The sequence below is a fragment of the Podarcis pityusensis genome (assembly GCF_964106645.2).
Source record: "Podarcis pityusensis genome assembly, chromosome: 1".
Lineage (NCBI taxonomy): Eukaryota > Metazoa > Chordata > Lepidosauria > Squamata > Lacertidae > Podarcis > Podarcis pityusensis.
In genome coordinates this window covers 71,019,108-71,041,303 of record NC_138028.1, presented here as the reverse complement: position 1 = coordinate 71,041,303, position 22,196 = coordinate 71,019,108, and the positions used below count along the sequence as shown (strand labels likewise).

Here is a 22,196-nt window from a genome sequence, read left to right as displayed (position 1 = left end):
CTTCCACGTCAGCTGCAGGAGGCAGCGGCGCCGCCGGGAGGAGCCAGGAAGGCGGGGAGGACCCGCTACGGCCCGCTACCGAAGCGACGAGACGGCGGCCGCGCAGCCTCAGCGCCCGTTTTCCGAGGCCGCAGCGGGGACCGCCAGCGAGGGGAAGCGACCCGGAGCCGCGGGAGGTTAGTAGTAGCGGGGCAGCCGAGCGGGCGGGGAAAGGGATGCCGGGGAGGCGCCGAGCGTCGGGGCCCGCCGAGTTTCCTGAGGGGCTTCAGCGTCGTCGTGAGGCGGAGAAGGACCTTCCCTGCCGTCTCCAGCCTCCCGCTGGAAGAACGTGCGCCCTCACGGAAGGCTCGGGCGCCAAATCCCTCGACTGGGCCTAATGCCGAGCCAAGATGGGGGAGGCAGAAGGGCGCCTCTTTGTCACTCGGGGGTCGGTCAGGAGCCTCAGGTCGGGAGTCCGGCTCTGCCTTCCCAGGGCGGAGGAGCCGGCGGTGGGATTTCCCCCTGGATTAAACGGGCGCAAGAGGGGCGCCTCGTTGCTGCTGGGTCGGTGGGCAGCGAGTGGTTTGGAAACACCCGGGTTCAGTTCTTTGCCAGGTAGCTTAGTCCGGAGATTAAAAAAGAAAAAAAACCGGGGGAACGGGAGAAGTTGGAAGTTTGATTTCAACTTAAAAAAAGAGAATCTTGGCCCCGAAAGCTGTTTCGTTGGCTCTGGTGTGCACAGGCGTCCTTCTTTGAGTGACTTAAGAAGTCAGGCATAGGCAAACTCGGCCCTTCAGATGTTTTGGGACTCCCATCATCCCTAGCTAACAGGGCCAGTGGTCAGGGATGATAGGAGTTGTAGTCTCAAAACATCTGGAGGGGAGAGTTTGCCTGTGCCTGGATCAGATCAAGGACCTGCCCCTAGTCCAACATCCTGTTTCTCCTGGTGTCCAACTAGGTGCCTCTAGGAAGCCCACAAACAGGACATGAGGGCACCAGCCCTCTCCCGTTGTGGTTTGCCAGGAGCTGGCATTGAGCGGCATGCTGCCCTTGAACATGGAGGTTGCATTTGTTAGCCATGGGTGAGAACTACTGATTCACCTATCCATGTACATGTATGTAGTTGTGAGTTTCATAGAAGAGGGTCTGTGTTTTTTGGTTAAAAATATGAGGACAATTTTCTACAATATCACTTGTGTGTGTTTGTTTTTAACTATCTGACCCAGTGATTTCATTTGTGGGAGTGATTTGTTTTTTCACCAATTGGTCACTCTAAGAAGAAGTCCTTTCCTTTTAAAATTCTGAATCCACTACCAATCAATTTCACTGAGTGAGTCTTTGTTATAGGAGAAGGCATAAAAATAGAAAAGTTTCCATTCTTTTTATGCCATGCATAATCTTATAAATCTCTGTTATATGCCACCGTATTAATTTCTTTTGTTTTTAAGTTTAAACCTAATCTTGTAGAGAAATTACTTAAATTCCCTGATAGCCTTGTTTCCCCTTTTCTGCACCTTTTCTAGCTCTGTGAGGACCACTTTTCAAGTGGGTGGGAACTGAACACAGTATTCTGGAGATGACTACACTGTGGATTTATTGCACAGATCACTTCGTCATCAGTTTCTTACCTAATAATCCCTAGCATGGAATTCTCCCTTACTGATGTGGTGCACATAATCAATGTTTTCATTAGCGATTCACCATGATTTCAAGCTCCCCTGTCTGGTTGCTTCCCATCAATGTATGCTGTATTGGTGTATATGTGAATCTAGATTTTTTCACCTCCTAATGTATATCACCTTAAATCTATTTACACTAAATCTCATTTGCCATCTTGTGCAAATGCATTCACTGCATTTGGAGAAGTTCTTTTGCTACACCTCAAAACTTGTTTGAGCTACCACCATGTGGAATCATTTGGTGTCAACTGCAAACTTGGCTACTTTTCCTGCTAGCCCTGGTCTCCAGATCGTTTATGAACAAATATCACAATACAGAACCTTGGGTGTTTTCATACTGCATTTCATTTTGAGAACAATCTGTACCTATCCTGCACTTCCTATTTTTGAAGGAGTTACCCATCCGCAAGGGTACCTTTTCTCCAATTCCATGACTGCTAAGTTTATGAGCTTTTAGTGATGGACTTTGTCAAAAGGTTGTTTCCCCACTGGCTATAACTTGGGGTTTGGCATTTGACTGCTCAATGAATAATGTCTCAGTGCTCATGAACCCATCAAAGGTTAAGCATGAATTTTATTCTAGCACTGAAATTTATAAAGCACTTGGTACTTTATTTTGCTGATACAGTGTCCACTTATTTTAGTGACTATACAGCCAACTGTGTTTTCTTAGGCCCTTATTGTGTATGTATTCTTTACTAGAAGGGTTTATATTAATGTAGTTAAGCATCTGGAATGTCTAAATAACAATTGAGAACTGGATAACTGGATACTGTATATTGATACTGCTTTTTTAAAAAACACTTTCTACTCTGTTGCATTTTGTTCTGTTCTGTTCTGTTGCATTTTGACTGCAATCTCATACACACCTGGAAGTACAGCCCTCTGAATCTAATGGGGCAGTATTACTGCTGAATAGACATATATGGGACTGAAGCTTTAGTACATGTGAGCGTTCTGTTGAGGTTATTCTAGACTTGTAAATCAGCCCACAAAAGTTACTAGCCTCAGCTGTATGGCATTCCTGGATGACTGTGGCCAGCAGGAGAGTTGTTAAATACAAGCAGGCATAGGCAAACACGGCCCTCCAGATGCGTTGGGACTACAACTCCCATCATCCCTAGCTAACAGGACCAGTGGTCGTGGATGATGGGAGTTGTAGTCCCAAAACATCTGGAGGGCCGAGTTTGCCTATGCCTGAATACAAGGCTGCACTGTTCCCCTTGAAATATGCAAATATTTGCACATTTGTTGCATTATTTTCAATACAGTACATTGTCCTGCAGGCCTCAGTACAGTAGACAAAATGCAGACTTGAAGATATTTGTGGGAATTTTTTATGGCAACTTATGGACTACAGTAGAAGCATACTAATCAATTACCGTATTTTTTGCTCTATAAGACTCACCTTTTCCATCCTAAAAAGTAAGGGGAAATGTGTGTGCATCTTATGGAGCGAATGCAGGCTGCGTAGCTATCCCAGAAGCCAGAACAGCAAGAGGGATTGCTGCTTTCACTGCGCAGCAATCCCTCTTGCTGTTCTGGCTTCTGAGATTCAGAATTTTTTTTTTCTTGTTTTCCTCCTCCAAAAACTATGTGCGTCTTGTGGTCTGGTGCGTCTTATAGAGCGAAAAATATGGTAACTTCATTATTGGAATTCTTTTCCAGAGTTTGTGAGACATCTTTAAAAAAATTTCTTGTATTAAGAGAACTTTGATAAAGAGACAAAATGACGGCTGCAGAAAATGTGTGCTATACATTAATCATTGTTCCTATGGACTCGGAGCCACCCTCTGAAATGAGCTTAAAGAATGACTTGGGTAAGTTATGCTTTTTGGACCATACTTTTATAGTTGTATGTACATTTATTTCAAATATTCTATTGCCTGTTGTGCTGTCGTGGCAATCAGAGAAATGTTAGGAAAGAAAAAAATGAAATGAAAATATTTTAAACATTAAATGCTGTAGAACAGCCTTTAAAAAGTGAAACAAACTAATTTAAGCATATAGTAGCAGCTAAAATGGTTAACAGACCACACATCAGTGTGAGGAAATACATAAGGTCTCATGGCAAAACATGGGAGGTGGAGTAAACATGTTGCAGAGTAAACAGTGATGAATGATGAGTTAAATTTCAGTTCTTCTGCACTCTGTTGCAGCTCTACTGAAAAAGTGGAGTGCAGCAAAAGTGCAGGCATTGCTGAGTAAGTGTGTGTGTGTGTGTGTTCTATTGCATGCAACTCTTGTGCGTTACAGCCACTGCATAGAGGAGCCACCATATGGGAACTTTTCAAGCATTCTTTTGTGTGGTGGTTGTATGTAAGAATTTTGCCTAAATTGAATTGTGAGTAATGTGAGGCACGTGTAAACCCAATAGTGTCTACCCAGAAATGCTTCCCCTTCCCCTTTACTTGTGTGTTCTTTTGGTTGGAGTAGTACACAATTAAATAGCCGTCAACAAATTGTTGCCTTCCAGGTATTTTGGATTCTAGCTCTAGTCAGCACCAGCCGGCATGGGTCATATTGGCTGGGGCTTACATCTGGGGGGCACCAGGTTGGCAAAGGCTACGGTTTACTATGCCAAAGTGTAGAAGCCTCCTCTGTAGTGTTTATCACGTAACAAAATGTAGCAGTAGCAGGATAAAGAACAAGAAATTCAGAATGATAGTATGTAATGCAACAACATTTTAAAAAATGTTCTTCTATCATAGTTTGTGGTTAATGTAACTTACGCAGCTTCTTTTGTCTAACAGAAAAAGGAGATGTGAAATCTAAGACAGAGGCCTTGAAGAAAGTAATCATAATGATTTTAAATGGTGAAAAGCTGCCAGGACTTTTGATGACTATTATTCGGTTTGTGCTGCCACTTCAGGACCACACCATCAAAAAACTGCTTTTAGTATTTTGGGAGATTGTTCCCAAGACCACTCCAGATGGTAGACTGTTGCAAGAAATGATCCTTGTTTGTGATGCCTACAGAAAGGTTAATCTTTTATTTATTCTACTTGTAGCATAGAATCGTAATATGTAATCAACGCAATTTGTAATCAACCATCCTAATGCTATAGCATATATCCAAAAATCCTGCTTTGTAAGTGGAATATGTTTTTGTCTTGTTCTTTTGGACCAAGATGTGGTTTTATTGTAAAAATGACTTTCAGTTTTGGATTATTTTTGCCTTTGTCCAGATTTAGTTGATTTTTATTTTGTTCAGATTTAGTAGACTTAGTTGATGTAAGGAGACCAGAATGCAATTGTACTTTGTTTCCAAATAAATATATCATCTTGATTTTGATGTTTCAGGATCTTCAACATCCAAACGAGTTCATCAGAGGATCCACTCTCCGTTTCCTTTGCAAGCTTAAAGAAGCAGAATTGCTGGAACCATTGATGCCAGCTATTCGTGCATGTCTGGAACATCGTCATAGCTATGTGCGCAGGAATGCAGTCCTTGCAATCTACACTATTTACAGGTAAATTTTGCAAATTTACTAAAGTCCCAGCTGTCAGACTAGGAACATAGCTATGCTGTATCTTGGGGGGGGGGGCGGGGAGGTGACAACCTAAAATGATGCTCATCATATTTCCCCCTTCTTAATGCATTAAAGCTATTTAGTAATTATATAATGCTCAAATAAAATTAAGCTTGATTATCACCTGTTAAAAACACCGACTTAAAATCTTATTTCAATAAATGCTTGAAGAATTCATAATTCGTATCTGTTGTGGTTTTTATATTATTGCGGATTTTACATCCCAATTCAGTTGCTACTTCTAGCAGAGAAATATTTCTAAATACTTTTTGGTTTGGTTTATTTTGCCTTTACTAAACTGTTCACACATGCTGCATGGGAGTGTTACTTATGAAAGGACTTTATCAGTTTTGTGTGCGCTGAAATTAAATCAAGTATGGAAAGCAGTCCTGTTTCTTTGACCCTAATGGATGAAATCCAGTGTTGCACCAATGAATGCAGTGTGATCTCTCCTCCTCCCTGTAGCTCTCAGCAGATTTTGGAGGAACACAGGAGGGAGGAGAGGAAGGGAAAGTAATGTTTGCATGAGTGGAAGTCCATTGCACAAGCAGGATGCCACAGTTGTCTTCCAATCTGTCCAGAAGCCCCTTTACAAGTACACACAGACCTGCAGAGCTAGGGGTATAGCACACTGGGTTCTGGTGAAAAACAGTTAATGACCATAATTTTGATAGCTTTTTATGCGGAATACTTGTGAGCCAGTCTATCATTCAAATTAATTAAGAAATGGCATTGAGCCATTGTGAGAAATTGGGAGCATTTAACTTCATTTTCAGAAATACTTATTTTAAGTTTACTTTTTGGTCCAAGCTAATGTAAACCAGGCTAAAATAAAATCATGAGACTTAACAGAACTGTTCATAGCTTGTTAAATAAACTGAGGCTGCAATCCATGGAACTCCTTTCTATGTGGCTTTTTTCTTTGCAGCATATTATAGTTTTGAAACTCTTCAAATTGGTTTGTCAAGCAGTGCATAAGGAAAGGTTTGAAGCCATCATGATTGTTAGGAGTTTGGTGTGTAGCCCATGAATTGCAGCTAAGTTATAATTACAATGTTACAGATTTACCCTGTTAGTAGTCTTCTCTATTTACAAGCTTTCAGGAAAGGCAAATACCATATTTTCCGCACCATAGGGCGCACCTGACCATAGGGCGCACCTAGTTTTCAGAGGGGGAAATCAAGGAAAAAAATACGATTCCCCCCCCCCCCCAAGCTCTGGGAGCAGTGGACAGGCTGCAGGCAGCCTGTGCGATTCTCGCAGACCTTCTTCCTGCTCTTGCGGGAGGTGGGGGAATTCCCCCACCGCCCGCAGAAGCCCTGCGCTCTTTAAAGGGGCTGCGCGGCTTCTGCTGGCTTTTCTAGGAGGTGGGGAAATTCCCCCACCTCCCGCAAAACCGGCAGAAGCCGCACGCACTTTAAAAGGGCTGCACGGCTTCTCCTGGCTTTCCTGGGAGGTGGGGGAATTCCCTCACCTCCCGCAGAAGCCGCAGAAGCCCTTTAAAGAGATTGCGGGTTCTCCTGGCTTTCCTGGGACGTGGGGGAATTCCCCCACCTCCCACAAAACTGGCAGAAGTCGCGCGCTCTTTAAAAGGGCTGCACAGCTTCTCCTGGCTTTCCTGGGAGGTGGGGGAATTCCCTCACCTCTCGCAAAAGCCCGCAGAAGCCGCGCAACCCCTTTAAAGAGACCGTGGCTTCTCCTGGCCAGTCAGTCCCTTCTCCCTCCTGTGGAAAAGCCCGCAAGAGCGCACAGAGCTTGTGTGCGGCTCTTGCAGGCTTTTCCCGCCTGCCTCCCCCCCTGCATTCGCTCCATAGGACGCACACACATTTTCCCTTGCTTTTTAGGAGGGAAAAAGTGCGTCCTATGGTGCGAAAAATACAGTAATTGTAACCCTGCAGAAATGGCATTGGATAAAACAACTGAAAGAACTTTACCTCTTTTGCTGTTTTTTGAATATAAAGATTGAGCACAGAACAATTGTTCTTTAACTTTTCTTCAAAAGGCTACATCTACATTTGGTATTAATCCAATTGCATTATTGAGCATTACATTTGTAATCTTAATCTCTGTTCTTTTAAAAGAAACTTTGAGCATCTTATACCTGATGCCCCTGAACTGATCCATGATTTTCTTGTGAATGAGAAAGATGCAAGTTGCAAAAGAAATGCCTTCATGATGCTTATTCATGCTGATCAGGTAAAAATAATTGTCCCCCCATTCTTCTTGGTTTTGAATTATGTTTAATAATAATAATAATAATTTATTTGTACCCTGTCCATCTGGCTGGGTTTCTCCAGCCACTCTGGGCGGCTTCCAACAAAATATTAAAATACAATAGTCCATCAAACATTAAAAGCTTCCCTAAACAGGGCTGCCTCCAGATGTCTTCTAAAAGTCTGGTAGTTGTTTGGTGGGAGGGTGTTCCATAGGGCGGGTGCCACTACCGAGAAGGCCCTCTTCCTGGTTCCCTGTAACTTGGCTTCTTGCAGCAAGGGAACCTCCAGAAGGCCCTCAGTGCTGGACCTCGGTGTCTGGGTAGAATGATGGGGGTGGAGACGCTCCTTCAGGTATACTGGACTGAGGCCGTTTAGGGCTTTAAAGGTCAGCACCAACACTTTGAATTTGTGTTTTAATTTAAGAGGCATATCCCTACCTTGCCTTCACTCATCCAGCTCTATCACCCCAAGCTGTCTAAATGTTTCCTGCTTCATCAAACAACTGCACCCTTTCTCCCTTCCTGCCCCTTATGCTTGGAAACATCTCCCAGAATGCCTTTTGTGATGCCATTTCTCTCTTTTTATTCAAATTCCTCTTCAAAACACAGGTTTTCAATGATCCCTTTGGCACTGTCTCCTACTCCCAGTATGCCTAAGTATGTGTAACTTTAATATACGCATTATCTTCCAGGCCTGCCCACCTCCATTTCCTTCTGTTGTCTCCATTTTGTCTTTTTCTAGATTGTAAGCCTCTTGAGCCTATTATTTTATTAAAGTGTCATCCATATACAAAGATGGCAACATATGACTAAAAATAAAACTACCTGCTGTAATTTGGAGTGTCCCTGGTAAACTGAAAGGATATAAAATGTAAAAATGAATATATACTACTAGGATTATAATGAGAAATGGCAAAACTCAAATGTGAAAATTATTTTGTTTATTTCTGAAGGATCGTGCTTTGGATTACTTGAGTACCTGTATTGACCAAGTCCAGACATTTGGTGATATTCTACAACTTGTTATTGTGGAACTGATCTATAAGGTACAGGAAATAAATAATTTTCAACTTTCATTGGGAAAGAAATTGTTTCTAAAAAAAATTAAATGAGCCTCAGCTCGTTTGTTGCAAACACTGGGAAATAGAAGTTAAGGACTAACAAATGTGTTAGTAACTGAGAGTTGTCTCCAGCTAGCTTTTGCTCTGAGTAGATCCATTGAAACTAATGAATCTAAGTTAGTTATGCCCATTCATTTTAGTAGGTCTACAATAGACCTTTACAACCTTTACAGTTTTGTGTGCCAGATTCCACATCATCAGATGGAAAGATGATAGGCTGGATGCAAGTGCAATCAGAAGGCACTTGCACTGACACAATAGGATTCTGTGATTTCTGATAAAACTCATTTCCATCTGTAGTCACCCAGGTTGAATATGATTGTCTCCCAACTCACAGAAGCGATTTTTGGAAGCTGTAGCAAGGAGGAGAGGACAAAAAAGCAATGTTCCAAAATCAGAGTTATTGTAGTTTATCAGATTCAAACTGGTGTATTTTTAGAAACAAATGTTGTTTGAATAAGACTTCTGTATCAGTGATATTCTTCATTTTGGTACTGCTAATGTTTGTATGGTTAGTACGTTCGTTAAGGTTTTCCCCGGTGTTTGACAACCAGCTGTAGTGTAGTAATAAGAGAACTAAGCAGTTGGGGGGGGGGGTGTTTTTAAAAAAAGAGATAATCCATTCCTCCTTCAGCAAGAGAACATTGCTTCTGCATCTTTCATTTCCAAATCTAGGTTTGCCATGCTAATCCATCAGAAAGAGCTCGGTTTATTCGTTGTATCTACAATTTACTGCAATCGTCGAGCCCTGCAGTAAAATATGAAGCAGCAGGAACATTAGTTACACTTTCCAGTGCACCAACAGCAATCAAGGTACTGCATCGTATTGTGACGCATCAAAACATTTTTTTAAGTGTCTTGGACATCAGTATGCATTTGGTACTAAGGCATTTTAAGGCTTGTGAATTGGAACAGCAGGTAAAGTTTAGGAGTGTCTCACCAAGGTACTGCTTTGTTCATTGATTATTGGCACATGAATATGAACATCGGATGAACCATTATCCAATTTATAATTTAAAGAAAGCATTTTGAGCATACTGTGTGATCAGAGACAAAGTGACCATTTTGCAATTCCATGATGTTGTACTAAGTCAGGAACAGGCCAAGTTAGAAGGACTTCAAACTGTATGTTGTCCAAAAGTACCATGGTAATAGAACACTCCAGTATCTTATTCTTCAGCTGAGATATAGTATAGCATCGTATTTGCATCCTGCCCACCCCCAGAAATGGATGCAAAGGTTGAGCTGCATTTTGCACTTGAAATATACATACAATTGTTTTCTGAATGTTTACACCATATTTCATCCTGATGCCTAAGATTTAATGGAAAATATAGTGCCACAAATATCCGTGCAAACTACCAGAGAATGTCAAACAGGCAAATCAATTCAAGTGCTCAGAATTATTGTGCAGGCTTGCCCATCTTCCTTAGTTTGTAAAATTTCCTGTTGATTTAGAAAAACTTGTGTTCTTGCACCTAATTTGTTTGTCAACTTCTTTTCCTATATCACGAATTGGAATGTTTTAAGCATTTTCTTTCTTTTTTTTAACTGAAGGCAGCAGCTCAGTGCTATATTGACCTGATTATTAAAGAAAGTGACAACAATGTGAAGCTCATTGTGTTGGACCGCTTGATTGAACTCAAGGATCACCCAGCCCATGAAAGAGTACTGCAGGTAGGCATAGTTTTCCAAAATTCAAAGCTATACAACAAAATGTATGTTGTATGTTAAAACTGTGTTATGCATTTTTGGTTTTTTTATATCTTAATTCTCCCTGTGATCCTTGGATGAAGGGTGGTATAGAGATTAAATAAATAAAGTAAAATAGAAATAAATATAAACAGCACATTGCACAGAAATGAAGTAGCCCACGCCTACAAACAAAGTGTATTTTATTTCAGGATCTAGTAATGGACATACTAAGAGTTCTGAGTACTCCAGACTTGGAAGTGCGCAAGAAGACCTTACAGTTGGCTCTCGATCTTGTATCTTCCAGAAATGTAGAAGAGGTAAAACACATGTTCCTTTCCCCCCACAGCTGAATCCTATACCTGTTAATGTTTGAGTAAAGTCTCTCTTAATTCACTTTAGCTTAATTTTGAGTAACTACATAATACTTTAGCTTTAATTTTTTGACCTTTTTTAAAAAAAATGTAATTGTTGTTTTGTGCTTTGCTTTTGTCTAGCTGGTGATTGTTTTGAAGAAAGAAGTAATTAAAACAAATAATGTGACAGAGCATGAAGATACTGATAAATACAGACAGTTGCTCGTTCGGACATTACATTCCTGTAGCGTTCGGTTCCCTGATATGGCTGCAAATGTCATTCCTGTGGTAAGCAACTCAGTCAACATTTTGCTTCCTGTTACACAAATTTTGTTACACTTAGCTTGCAATAATTGTTTAATATTTAATAGTCGCTTACCTTCTCAGCTACTTTTCTTGTAGCCCTGATTGGTCCCCCCCCCTTTATAAGTTTATTCTTGTTCCCAGTTTGTTGTTTTCTATTAGTTAAAGCACACACTTTATTATAAATTCTCATAATTTTGTTATGTGAGAAGAGGTTCTTATTTTTGTGGAACTGTAGTTGGAAGAACAAACTGTATTACTGCCAGAAAGTAACCAGACAACATTGTGGATGTTTAAACAAGAATTTGTCATCTCTATTTTGAATTATAAAAGCTTCAGAACAACTTTATTGAGTCAGAAAGCACTGAGGTCCCTAGGATTTCTTCTTCTTCTTCTTCTTCTTCTTCTTCTTCTTCTTCTTCTGGCCAAAGTTTACTAAAGTCTTTAGAAAGAATTCAATATTATGCTGTTCTGATAGTTCTGTCAGTGCAAGCAATATGGCTTGCCAGATGGAATTATCCCCCTTTTCTCCCACCATGTTGTTCCAAGGGTTCCCTGACCCCAACCCCTGAGCCAGTTGCCTGGGGGGGAATTGGGGGGGGGGAGCCCATTGCACAAGCAGAAGTCTTTGCACAGGGCTTCTGCTGAAGGGACTCATTTGTTGAATATCACTCCATATGATATGGGCAGCTATTGGCCTCTATGCATGCAAAGCAGCTGTTGAATTGTACCTAACTGCCACCTTGTTCCGTGCACTGTGTCTTACAGAAATAGTTGCGCCTAAAGCACTCTTGCACATGTACAGTCAATCCAAATCCTGTTAACTTCTAGTTCTTGATCTGGCTAATGGGGTGCTGATGTCTTTCAAGTTGTGTGACTTGTTCACTCTCATCCTAGTTGATGGAGTTCCTCAGTGATTATAATGAAGCTGCAGCTGCTGATGTCTTGGAGTTTGTGCGTGAAGCCATCCAGCGTTTTGATAATCTCAGACTACTTATTGTGGAGAAGATGCTGGAAGTGTTCCACTGTATTAAATCTGTCAAGTAAGTTTAACTTACACCTCAAGTAGACACTGCTCACCACCTGGATTTAAAGGTTTTAGGTGCTCTAAGTCAGGGGTTGGCAACCTAAGACCCATGTGCTACAAGCAGCCCACGGGGGTCGTTTAACCGGCCCACGAGCCGCCCGCTCGGCGAGTCCCCACGCACTGCGCTAAACCAACACGGCACGGGGACTCGCTTCTGTGGCACCAGAAATCACGTCTGCGCAGACACTGATGCCGGAAATCGTGGGCATGTGCGCTCGCGATCTGGCCCATAGAGGGATCTCCGCTGGAGTGAAACAGCCCAGGCGAGGTAAACCTTGCCACCCCCTGCTCTAAGTTGTTAAAATAGAAGTGAGTTCAGGAAACCGATGTGGGCACGTATGACTTTGGCTAAAATGCTTAATAAGGATTCATTTTATTGCCTTCAAATTTTTGTGTGCCTCTGAACAGATGTGAAAATAAATCGTATATCTGATAGACTGCCAAAAATGCAGCGTTCTTACTCTCATGTGACTTACTTGTGTTGCCTTTATAAATCTGAAGTTATTGGGCAGTTAAATTAATCTGTTTCCATTACATACATCTACAGCAGCATGTGATTTTTTCTAAATAAATTATTGGGTGGGATTGACATTTGAAGCCATAGCGCTATTGGTTAGAGCATGGTGCTGATAACTCCAAGGTTGCAGGTTTGAATCCCCATATGGGACAGGAGGGTGGACTGGATGATCCTCAGGGTCCCTTCCCACTCTACAATTCTATGACACATAACAAGCCGCATCAGTAGAAGCCTTGTGTGAGGATGTCTGCTAGCACAGCAGGGATTTTCTCCTCCTACTTCCACCACACCTCCCAACCATGGCTTGGAGTGGGGGGCAGGAGAGCCCCCAGAAGAGCCCCCAGGGACAGGGAGTACCATTCTATATGGGAAGCTGCAACGCCTGTGCAGATGGAAATCTGTCCAAAATTTACCTTACTGATGCGGTCGTACCTTGGATCCCAAACACCCTGGAACTCGGACGTTTTGGCTCCCAAACGCTACAAACCTGGAAGTGATTGTTCCAGTTTGTGAACATTCTTTTGGAACCCGAACATCTGACTTCCTGCAGCCAATCAGAAGCCACGATTTGGCCCATTCGCATGTCTTTTGTTTTCCCACTTCCTCTCACCTTCCTGCCTCCTCCATGAGTGGATGCCTACCAGATAAAAGCCCTTGCATTCACAATAGTGCCCCAAAAGACAGGTGATTAGACTTTTGCCTTTGTTAGCAGTTTTACTGTTCCTGCAATATTTTTCTGCCACTGGGAAATAAATCTAGAGTGGTAACTGAAAGAGTGAAGGAGGGAGGAGGATGCTCTTCCACTCGTCTCCTTTACCTTTGGCAGTTCATATATCTGGTAAGCAGATCAGTGGATAGCTGAGCCTCTGCTAAGCAAATACTAATAATTTTTGTAGGCTACTTAATCCTTTTGAGCCGGAATGACTGATGTGCCCATGAAATGTATGAGGGTGCAGTTTGCATCGATTATCTGTATAAAATTGCAAGGCTGATTTATTTATTTATTTGTGCTTTATAGAATTTATCGCGGAGCCCTCTGGATCCTTGGAGAATACTGTAGCACAAAGGAAGATATACAGAGCGTAATGACAGAAGTTCGTAGATCACTGGGAGAGGTAGGTGTCTGTATTGTTAATCAAAACACATTTTTCTGTTTTTATACATTTCAGGGGGGAAATAAGCCTTTGAAAACCACAGGATTTTAAAATTGGTTACATTTGGTGGTTTCTTGAGGATGTGCTGTACAAATGAAAAACAATACCATGCTAATACCAACTTGTAGTTTCTGCTGAACAAGTTAATCAAAGATTAATCGTATTGAAATAATTCATCATTTCATTAATAGTTAATGGAACAGAGAGTACTTTAATAGAAAGAAAGAAAATAATATATGGTGGTGCGTATAGGAGGAGATTGGTTAAGTTTATTTTCTTTGGGGCATCTGAGAGAATATAGCCCCATCTTCCAGGCTGAAGTTTATGCTGTTAATTTTTTTATCAGTCACATTGTTAATCTTTCAGATCCCAATAGTAGAATCTGAAATCAAGAAAGAAGCTGGTGAGATGAAGCCTGAGGAGGAAATTACTGTGGGTCCTGCCCAAAAACTGGTTACTGAAATGGGAACGTATGCTACACAGAGTGCTCTTAGCAGTTCCAGACCTGCCAAAAAAGAAGAAGACAGGTGATTTGGCTTTTGCCTCTGTTAGCAGTGGATGATTTACAACTGGTGCTTTTGTGTGAGTACAGGGGCTTTAGATCTGGCAGGAGGTGTCCACTCACGTAAGATGTGCGGAGCTGATTTTCCCCTGATTTCCCCATTAACGCTACAGCTGCCACCCCCAATTTTTTTAGATGGGAGATGGGGTCCAAGGAACTTTGCGGGGAGAGAGAATTGAAGGAAATCCCCACTACTTCTCTGCTTAGATGGTGCAACAGCAGCAGGAGCATTAGTGGGATTTAAATATTTGTATATATAAACCTATCTTTAAAAATAAATAAATCAATGTTTACACAAGTCTGCCAATGTGATACATTTTATTATACAAAAATGTATACCTTGTTTCTCCCTTCCAGAAAGGAGTTGCTTGTAATGACTTGCCAAAATATGAAAATATGTATAAAACACAGTTGCCAGACTAAAGCTGCCTTAAAGGACAAGAACACAAAGAATCCAAATGATATATAATGCTTCATGCAATTCTTTCTGTTCCTGTAATCTCTCTAATCGTCTCAACTTTCCAGTAATGACGCTTGAACAGACTGCAGCAGTTATTGTCTGTGAATATTGGACAGAAGAGGGCGGTGTGCCTTTATTGCCATATGGTCAGAGCTGAGTATATTGTTTCAAGTTTTTAAGGAACAAAACTCAGAGTACAGAATTCCTTGGAGATTTTTTCTCTCTCTTAGCAAGCAGCCAGGAGTTGGAAAGCACATCATTGGCAGGAGACACTGAGTTCAGACGGGATATCTGCACGTTGGCAGCGAGTCCTGCTGAATCATTAGAGAAGAGAATCTTGTTGCTGTGGCCCAGGGCATAGACACAAAGCAAAGAGTTGTTTGCAGCTTGGGTAAAGCTGCTTACAAAAAAATAACCGCCCTCCCCCCCAAGAAAAACAGCCCACCAAGTACTTACAGTCCCAGCCAGTAACGTGGGGCGGACTTTTTATCCAATATGGAACATTATTGGCCGTTCTGTTCTTCTGTATGGAAGGAAAAATTGAAAATGCATCATTTCATTAAATTAATTAGTAACTTAATAGATGAGTATGTATCAGTCAACCTGCGTGGCTTACTCCCCCCATTCCTGCCCTTTTCTGTGTACTTATGCATTTTGAGGGTTTATTGTGGGTGGGATGATAGGTAGTCTGTTACATCAGGTGCAGCCAGTGTGGTGCCCTCCAGATGTTTTGGACTAAAAGTCACAGTGACTAAAAGACTAAAAGATCAGTGATCATGCTGGCAGGAGCTGCTGGGAGTTGTAGTCCAACATCTTGAGGGCACCACAATAACTTTTCCTTCTTTTTATTGCTTTGTATAAAAAAGTGTTGTAAACATTTAAACATATATAGCTTACAAGCCCACAGGGCACTTTGATTTAGATGTTCAGGCTATCTTTTCTGCTTTTGTCACATAGCCTCCTGATTTCAAAACATTTAGGCACAGTAAGATGAGTTCTTTTGTTTCTGAAGTCTGTCACATAGGCCACATGGCTAAGCAATACGTTGGGTGCTGTTTCTAGATTGCCCTTTTCTCTTTTTTGGTAGGCCTCCACTGAGAGGGTTTTTGCTGGATGGGGATTTCTTTGTCGCAGCCTCCCTCGCCACAACTCTGACCAAGATTGCGTTACGTTATGTGATGCTGGTTCAAGAAAAAAAGAAGCAAAATGTACGTTATATTTCTTTGAATTGTGTTTAAGGGATTCCTGCCTCTGAAACTTGGTGAGAGGACAGCCATCTCTCTTAGATACTTGAAGATCACACCTTTTGGACAGTCTCTTTACACTCAAGGCACCTTCACTGCTTTTACAGCTCGCTTTGTGTGAAGGTGTACTACTTAGTTTCAAGCTAACAAATTGCGGCTGTCAGCTTCAGATATAATCTGTGTCCCCCATTTTTGATTGAGTTTTGCATGTTATTTTTAAGAGGGAGTGTTGAGTTCTTGGAATTCAAAACGAAATGCACATCCTAATATTCTCCTCTTTCCCCCTCCTTCAGTCTTTTGTAGCTGAGGCGATGTTGCTCATGGCTACTATCCTCCATTTGGGAAAGTCATCTCTTCCCAAGAAACCAATAACGGATGATGACGTGGATCGGATTTCTCTCTGCCTGAAGGTCCTCTCAGAATGTTCCCCGCTAATGAATGACATCTTCAACAAGGAGTGCAGGCAGTCCCTTTCTCACATGTTGTCTGCTAAGCTGGAAGAGGAGAAGCTCTCGCAGAAGGTGAGAGCTCAAAATTGCCCGTGTAACAGTAACATTTTGTAGGCCTCTGACTCTTGACAAAAAGCCCAGGTAACAGAGGGTTGTTCCTTGTGTGTATGTTATATCTCAACTCATCCCTATTCCTCTTTACCACAGAAAGAGTCTGAGAAGAGAAGTGTGACAGTTCAGCCAGATGATCCCATTTCCTTTATGCAACTCACTGCTAAAAATGAAATGAGCTCAAAGGAAGATCAGTTTCAGCTGAGTCTTCTAGCAGCTATGGGGAACACACAAAGGAAAGAAGCTGCAGATCCACTGGCATCCAAGCTCAACAAGGTGATGTCAAATATCCGTCTTCCCAGGCGGTCCTTAGGACTGAAGCAAAAGAAATCCTTTCACTTTCCATGCTGTTGTTTTTTAATTATTAAAAAAAGGGCAAGATTCAGCTTTTGACTCCCATAATCGGAAGGCTTCCTCTTGAGCCAACAGTGCTTTCCCCCAGTATACCCTCGGGGCGTTGTCAGGTGAACCTCCAGAATAGGGCACAGCTGAAATGCATGCCCTGGTGGAACAAACAACAAAGTGCAGCACTGAATTAGTCCCATAATTACAATTGACACAGTGCTGGCATACTCTTGTCACTTTCCCCTGCAGCAAACCAATTAGGCAGTTAATGCTTCAGTTACCCTTACATTGGCTTGTGATATTAGAAAACATATTGAAAAGTCTTGTAAGTTGCATTCTTACAGCAGTTAGTCCTGTAGGGATTCTTGCTGCCTTTTTAAACAAGCAGAGGAAAGCCTTGAGAAAAATCTGTGCAACTAGGGGGCCTTGCTGTGGTTGAAGAGAATGAAATTGTCAAGATAAGTTGTTTTTACTGGGCAAAACACAGAAATGACATTAGTTCATTAGAGTGTCTTATTTAACATATCTCCCAAGTGTACAGTTTACAGAAAGATATGGATGCCAGAGAGGGTAGCTGTGTTCTGGTATTAATAATCGGAAATGGTTTGGGATGTGGAAGATCTTAAATCTCCTTATGGACCTAAATGGAAGAGAATAGTGTAAGGGAATAATGCAGTTTTCAGTAGTGATGCTTCATTTTCAATAATGTATGCCAGCTTTTTGTTAAGACGCTAACCGCACAATCCTATACCTCTCTGATCAGAAGTGAGTCACATTGAATTTCAACAGGGCTTCCTCCCATTTAAGTGAGGATAGGATTGCAGCCTAACTCTCTATTTATGTTTGGCAGGTGACTCAGTTGACAGGATTCTCGGATCCAGTCTATGCAGAGGCGTATGTTCATGTCAACCAATATGATATTGTATTGGATGTGCTCGTGGTAAACCAGACCAGTGATACGTTGCAGAATTGCACACTAGAATTAGCTACATTAGGTAAACAATTACAGATATAACAATTATGTAAAATGCTTTACTGGTAATAGTTTTCCCCCTGGATAACTTCTATGCATCCTCTCTTTAAACAGGTGATCTGAAGCTTGTGGAAAAACCATCTCCTCTGACACTTGCTCCACATGATTTTGCCAATATTAAGGCTAATGTGAAAGTCGCTTCCACTGAGAATGGAATAATTTTTGGTAATATCGGTAGGTATTCTGTATTATCTGCTATAGATTTTGGAATATTGTTTGTCTGTCTGTCTCTTCTCTATTCATTTGGACACCTTATAAGATACTGTGACCAAATTTTGCATGATGTTTTCTGAGATCAAGGAACAGATTTTTGTCTTATGTTTGGATACAGCTGAACCCCATTTTGAATCAAGATGGTGGACCTTACCTTTTAAAGCCGCACTGATTGTTTGCTTAGAATTACTGAGCAATACTGGGTACAAGTCTGATAGTATACAGTAACTAAGGAGTCTTAAAAGTGTGTTGCTTTGATTCTATTTTATAAGAATGTGACTGTATTTATTTTACAAACTTAGCTTTAGGAAAACGCTATTTTGAAAGAGATGTCTCCATTCTGAATTGGAAGGAGTATGAGTTTCATTCAACCTTTAAATTTGTTGCAAGTTATGTAATGGTCTCCATTCTCCTAATCTCTCTCTCTTTTAGTGTATGATGTTTCTGGAGCAGCTAGTGACAGAAACTGTGTTGTCCTCAGTGACATCCATATTGACATCATGGATTACATCCAGCCTGCTACTTGTACTGATGCTGAGTTCCGTCAGATGTGGGCAGAATTTGAATGGGAAAACAAAGTGAGCTCTCACTACCCTTTATTTATCCACATTTTAAAATAGAATATTATTAAGAAACCATACAGGTGTGGGTGTGGGAGATATGGTTTGGTTGTTTTTGTCCCTTGGAAGCAGCTTTCTAGGGAACATATGCAGCTATTTGCAGGAGCATAAGAGCCCAAGTATACATGCAGAACACCGCATGCCGGTCTTTGCATCTGAGCTACTGTACTGCTTTCAGAAAAACTACCACTCTGGCTCAGGTGCACCTCCCATGGCAATACACTTTTTCTTGGGCTGAAATTTGTTTCAAATACAGGCTTTTGAGTTGTGCAGGACCCTTTCAGATATACGGCAAATGTGTGCTGTTTTGTTTCGTTTGGTCACATTAAATAGAATAGGGTGTATTATCTAATCCTTCTGAACTTGTTACGAGGTAGAACAGCCCCTGTTTCCATGTTAGATGAACAGCCTTCCACATAGATCTTATCAGCCTTGAGTGAATTTAGCTTCTGTAGGTTCTTGGTACGATGATTGTCCTTGTATTTATTTATTTTTCAAGGTCACTGTGAATACAAATATAATAGATCTGAATGAATATTTGCAACATATATTAAAGTCAACTAATATGAAGTGCCTTACTCCAGAAAAGGTAATACCTTTTGCTAATAAATTATAACTCTGATCTCAAATCACAAATAAAACCACTTTCACTGAATTTAAATCTGTTCTGTTACCCAGATACATTGGCTTGGATCCTAACTTCCCTTCTGTGAATGAATCGGGTTACATTCATGGAGTGGGGCTTTCCCACCTCCCTTTCCATTAGCAGCCCTCTATAATCCCCCCCCCCCGTGGAGAATTTTCTTCCGAGGTTTGGGAGACGTTTGGGTTATGTTGCTAAGAGCTACAAATGAAAGGACATTTGGCACAAATGGAAGAGCAACTTAGGATCCAAGCGATTATATGATTCTCTTTGTCTTTTGGGTTTAGAAACTGAGGGGTTTTTTAAAGTGTAATTTAGCTCCGCATTGAGTCCATGCATTTATTATTATTGAATTATTATAATAATCACCATCTGCCTTGAATCCCTTATGAGGCGCAGGGTGGGTGTAGGTGTGTCTGTAAGTAAATAATGTAGTTTAAGATGCTATGTAGTGATGAGTTAATTTCAAAAAATAAATAAAATGCCCTTGTAAAAGGTGTATAAAATATTGTCTTTCTAGGCACTTTCTGGTTACTGTGGCTTCATGGCAGCCAATCTGTATGCACGGTCCATATTCGGAGAAGATGCCCTTGCAAATGTCAGCATTGAAAAGCCCATTCATCTTGGGCCTGATGCTCCAGTCACCGGACACATAAGAATTCGTGCAAAAAGTCAGGTAATTATATTTTATATGTCTCCTCAAAGAGTCAGCTCCCAAACTGATGTTGCAAGTTTGAAATTTACAAATTAATATTATCTAATTGGTAATCGGGTTAATGTCTTTCCGTGTTAGGATATCTAGGTAGAGCGGGCAACTGAGTCCTGTAATAGAGTTAAAGATGAATTTCCAAGTAAACATTTGAGACATAAATCTCTATTTAGCAGGATGGTGTCTGAAATAGTTGGTTGTAAATTATGCTTTTCCAGGTGTGTGACAAATTCTTGGACCTGTAAATACCATCGCAGTCTACTGGAAAATGTGCTCATGAAACTGAGGCGACTCTCAGAAGTGCAGTGCAAGGAGCACCAGACTTGGCTGACATTCTAGTATGTATCCAGTCCCTTCATGGACATACTAGAATGTCAACAAAGTCCACTTCTAACAATGGCTTCTTGCATTGCACCAGAAGCTATTTTTGATAGAAACTGCATTTTCCGCAGAAAAAAGTTCCGCTGTGTCTCAACTATGTATGGAAGAAGCAGTGTCAGAGACAGAAGTGGCGCTTTTTTGCCTCCAGCACATACTATTTAGTTCTGTGGGGGGATTTGAGTTTGAGCATCTTATCGCTAAGAAATCTCAGAATGAGATGAAATGCTCAAGATTGCATCCAAAACTTAGGCAAGCAGAAGGACACTTATGCAATAAAGTTTCCTCACTGCAGTTCCCCATGCCACTGCCACCTCCCCTCAAAAAAAGAAAAGGGAAAAAAAGAGGTTTCTGCTGGGGAGTTATGAAATGAGGAAGGAATCCAGAAAAAAAGATAAAAGCAGTTTGCAGGAGGATTCACATGCATGTTGCAGGGATGGAGAACCCCTGGCCCTCCAGATGGTCCTGGACACCAATTCATTGTCTGTTCCAGGCAGAATGGCCAATGGTCAGAGCCGATGGGAGCAGTAGTCCAGCATGGAAATCTGCCTTCTACTTTGGCTCAGTATTGTTTACATTGATGGCAGTGGCTCCCCAGGGATTGAGGCAGGAGTCTCTCTGAGCCCCGCTTGGAAATGCTTCAGGGCTGAGGTTTTCTGCATTCAAAGCAGATGCTCTTCCACCAAGCTCTCTTCCTTTTCCAAGGACCACGTCTTCCTGGGGAGCACAGTTTCCCCATCTCTGCCTTAATGCATACAGTGGTATTAAAAGCAGTGATGGAAAACTATCTGCCCACACTGCATGATGAAAATGACCACCACTTTACAATAATCTTTTGTAGTTTGCAAAATATGAGCCAGAATGGGATAGGAAACTTCTTTTCCAGAGCCAAGGGCTGTCTTCCCTTCTCACTTCAGGAGCAGAATAGAATATTGTATCAATATCACAAAGCTCTGCCCATCTCACGCTTCATGATGTTATAATGCCTGACATATAGGAGGGAATCTGCCGAATAATATGGTCCTTACTGGAAGGGAATGGAAATGTGGGTATTTGCTCTCAATCAAAATATAGGAATTGAATTATTACTGGGTATTTCTCCACTAAACTTGCCTTTGAGATCCCCTCCCCCCTCCCCTCCAGTAAAGCTTCTCCATGTAACACATTCCTCCTTTAATTATGACACTCTCTGCTGCTGTCCTGGCAGCATTTAATTTGATGAAAGATTGAAGTAGCCAATGTTGATTTAGGTTTCCCTCTGTATCAAGGGTTGCCTGCAGTATAGCTATTTCAGCATTCTGTTAGAAAACAGACCTAACCTTTGAAACCCTGCTTTGAACTGTGAATGACAGCTATTTCTGGTTGGATATATAAATAGAGAAAATTGTTTCTATTGCATGTTAATAATTAATTTAGACATGTACCCATTAATCTCTCATCTCTTTTGCAGGGAATGGCTCTCAGTCTCGGTGACAAAATCAATCTCTCTCAGAAGAAAACTAATCTATAAATGTAAGATTCTTTTGATTATTTGCAGTTAAATGCTTGGAATTTTGCTTGTTGGATTCAGAACATCTTGTATTCTTCTATATTCTTTGGTTGTAGAAGCTGATCTTCTTGTGCTGAATGCATTCCAGCAAATAATTTGTAGGTTTTACTTATCACTCCAAGATCATTGTTGATAAAACTCTAAATCTACATTTTTTCTCTCTCAAATGTCTAGAAGTAATGTTGTCTTCTCTATGTACTATTTCAAATAAAATAAACAAATTCTCTGCTAGTCTGGCTCTTCT

At 41.3% G+C, this 22,196-nt stretch overlaps 1 protein-coding gene across 1 annotated transcript; it reads left to right on the top strand.

The window, feature by feature from the left end:
- COPB1 (COPI coat complex subunit beta 1) lies at positions 1-22,183 on the top strand. Its single transcript, XM_080975145.1, has 22 exons — positions 1-176; positions 3,327-3,478; positions 4,412-4,641; positions 4,962-5,131; positions 7,273-7,387; positions 8,360-8,452; positions 9,203-9,340; positions 10,085-10,204; positions 10,432-10,539; positions 10,717-10,863; positions 11,776-11,921; positions 13,501-13,597; positions 14,003-14,163; positions 15,746-15,866; positions 16,196-16,423; positions 16,559-16,738; positions 17,658-17,802; positions 17,895-18,014; positions 18,486-18,631; positions 19,173-19,262; positions 19,837-19,992; positions 21,854-22,183. The coding sequence occupies exons 2-22, from the start codon at positions 3,388-3,390 to the stop codon at positions 21,911-21,913; spliced, it is 2,862 nt and encodes a 953-aa protein (XP_080831271.1). The 5' UTR covers positions 1-176; positions 3,327-3,387; the 3' UTR covers positions 21,914-22,183.
- Positions 22,184-22,196: the final 13 nt, after the last annotated feature.

Coding starts and splice junctions, on each gene's coding strand:
- COPB1 (XM_080975145.1), top strand. CDS start 3,388: ATGACGGCTGCAGAAAATGTGTGCTATACATTAATCATTGTTCCTATG. Junction 10,864..11,775: donor CTGCAAATGTCATTCCTGTG/GTAAGCAACTCA, acceptor CTCTCATCCTAG/TTGATGGAGTTCCTCAGTGA. Junction 16,424..16,558: donor AGGAGAAGCTCTCGCAGAAG/GTGAGAGCTCAA, acceptor TCTTTACCACAG/AAAGAGTCTGAGAAGAGAAG.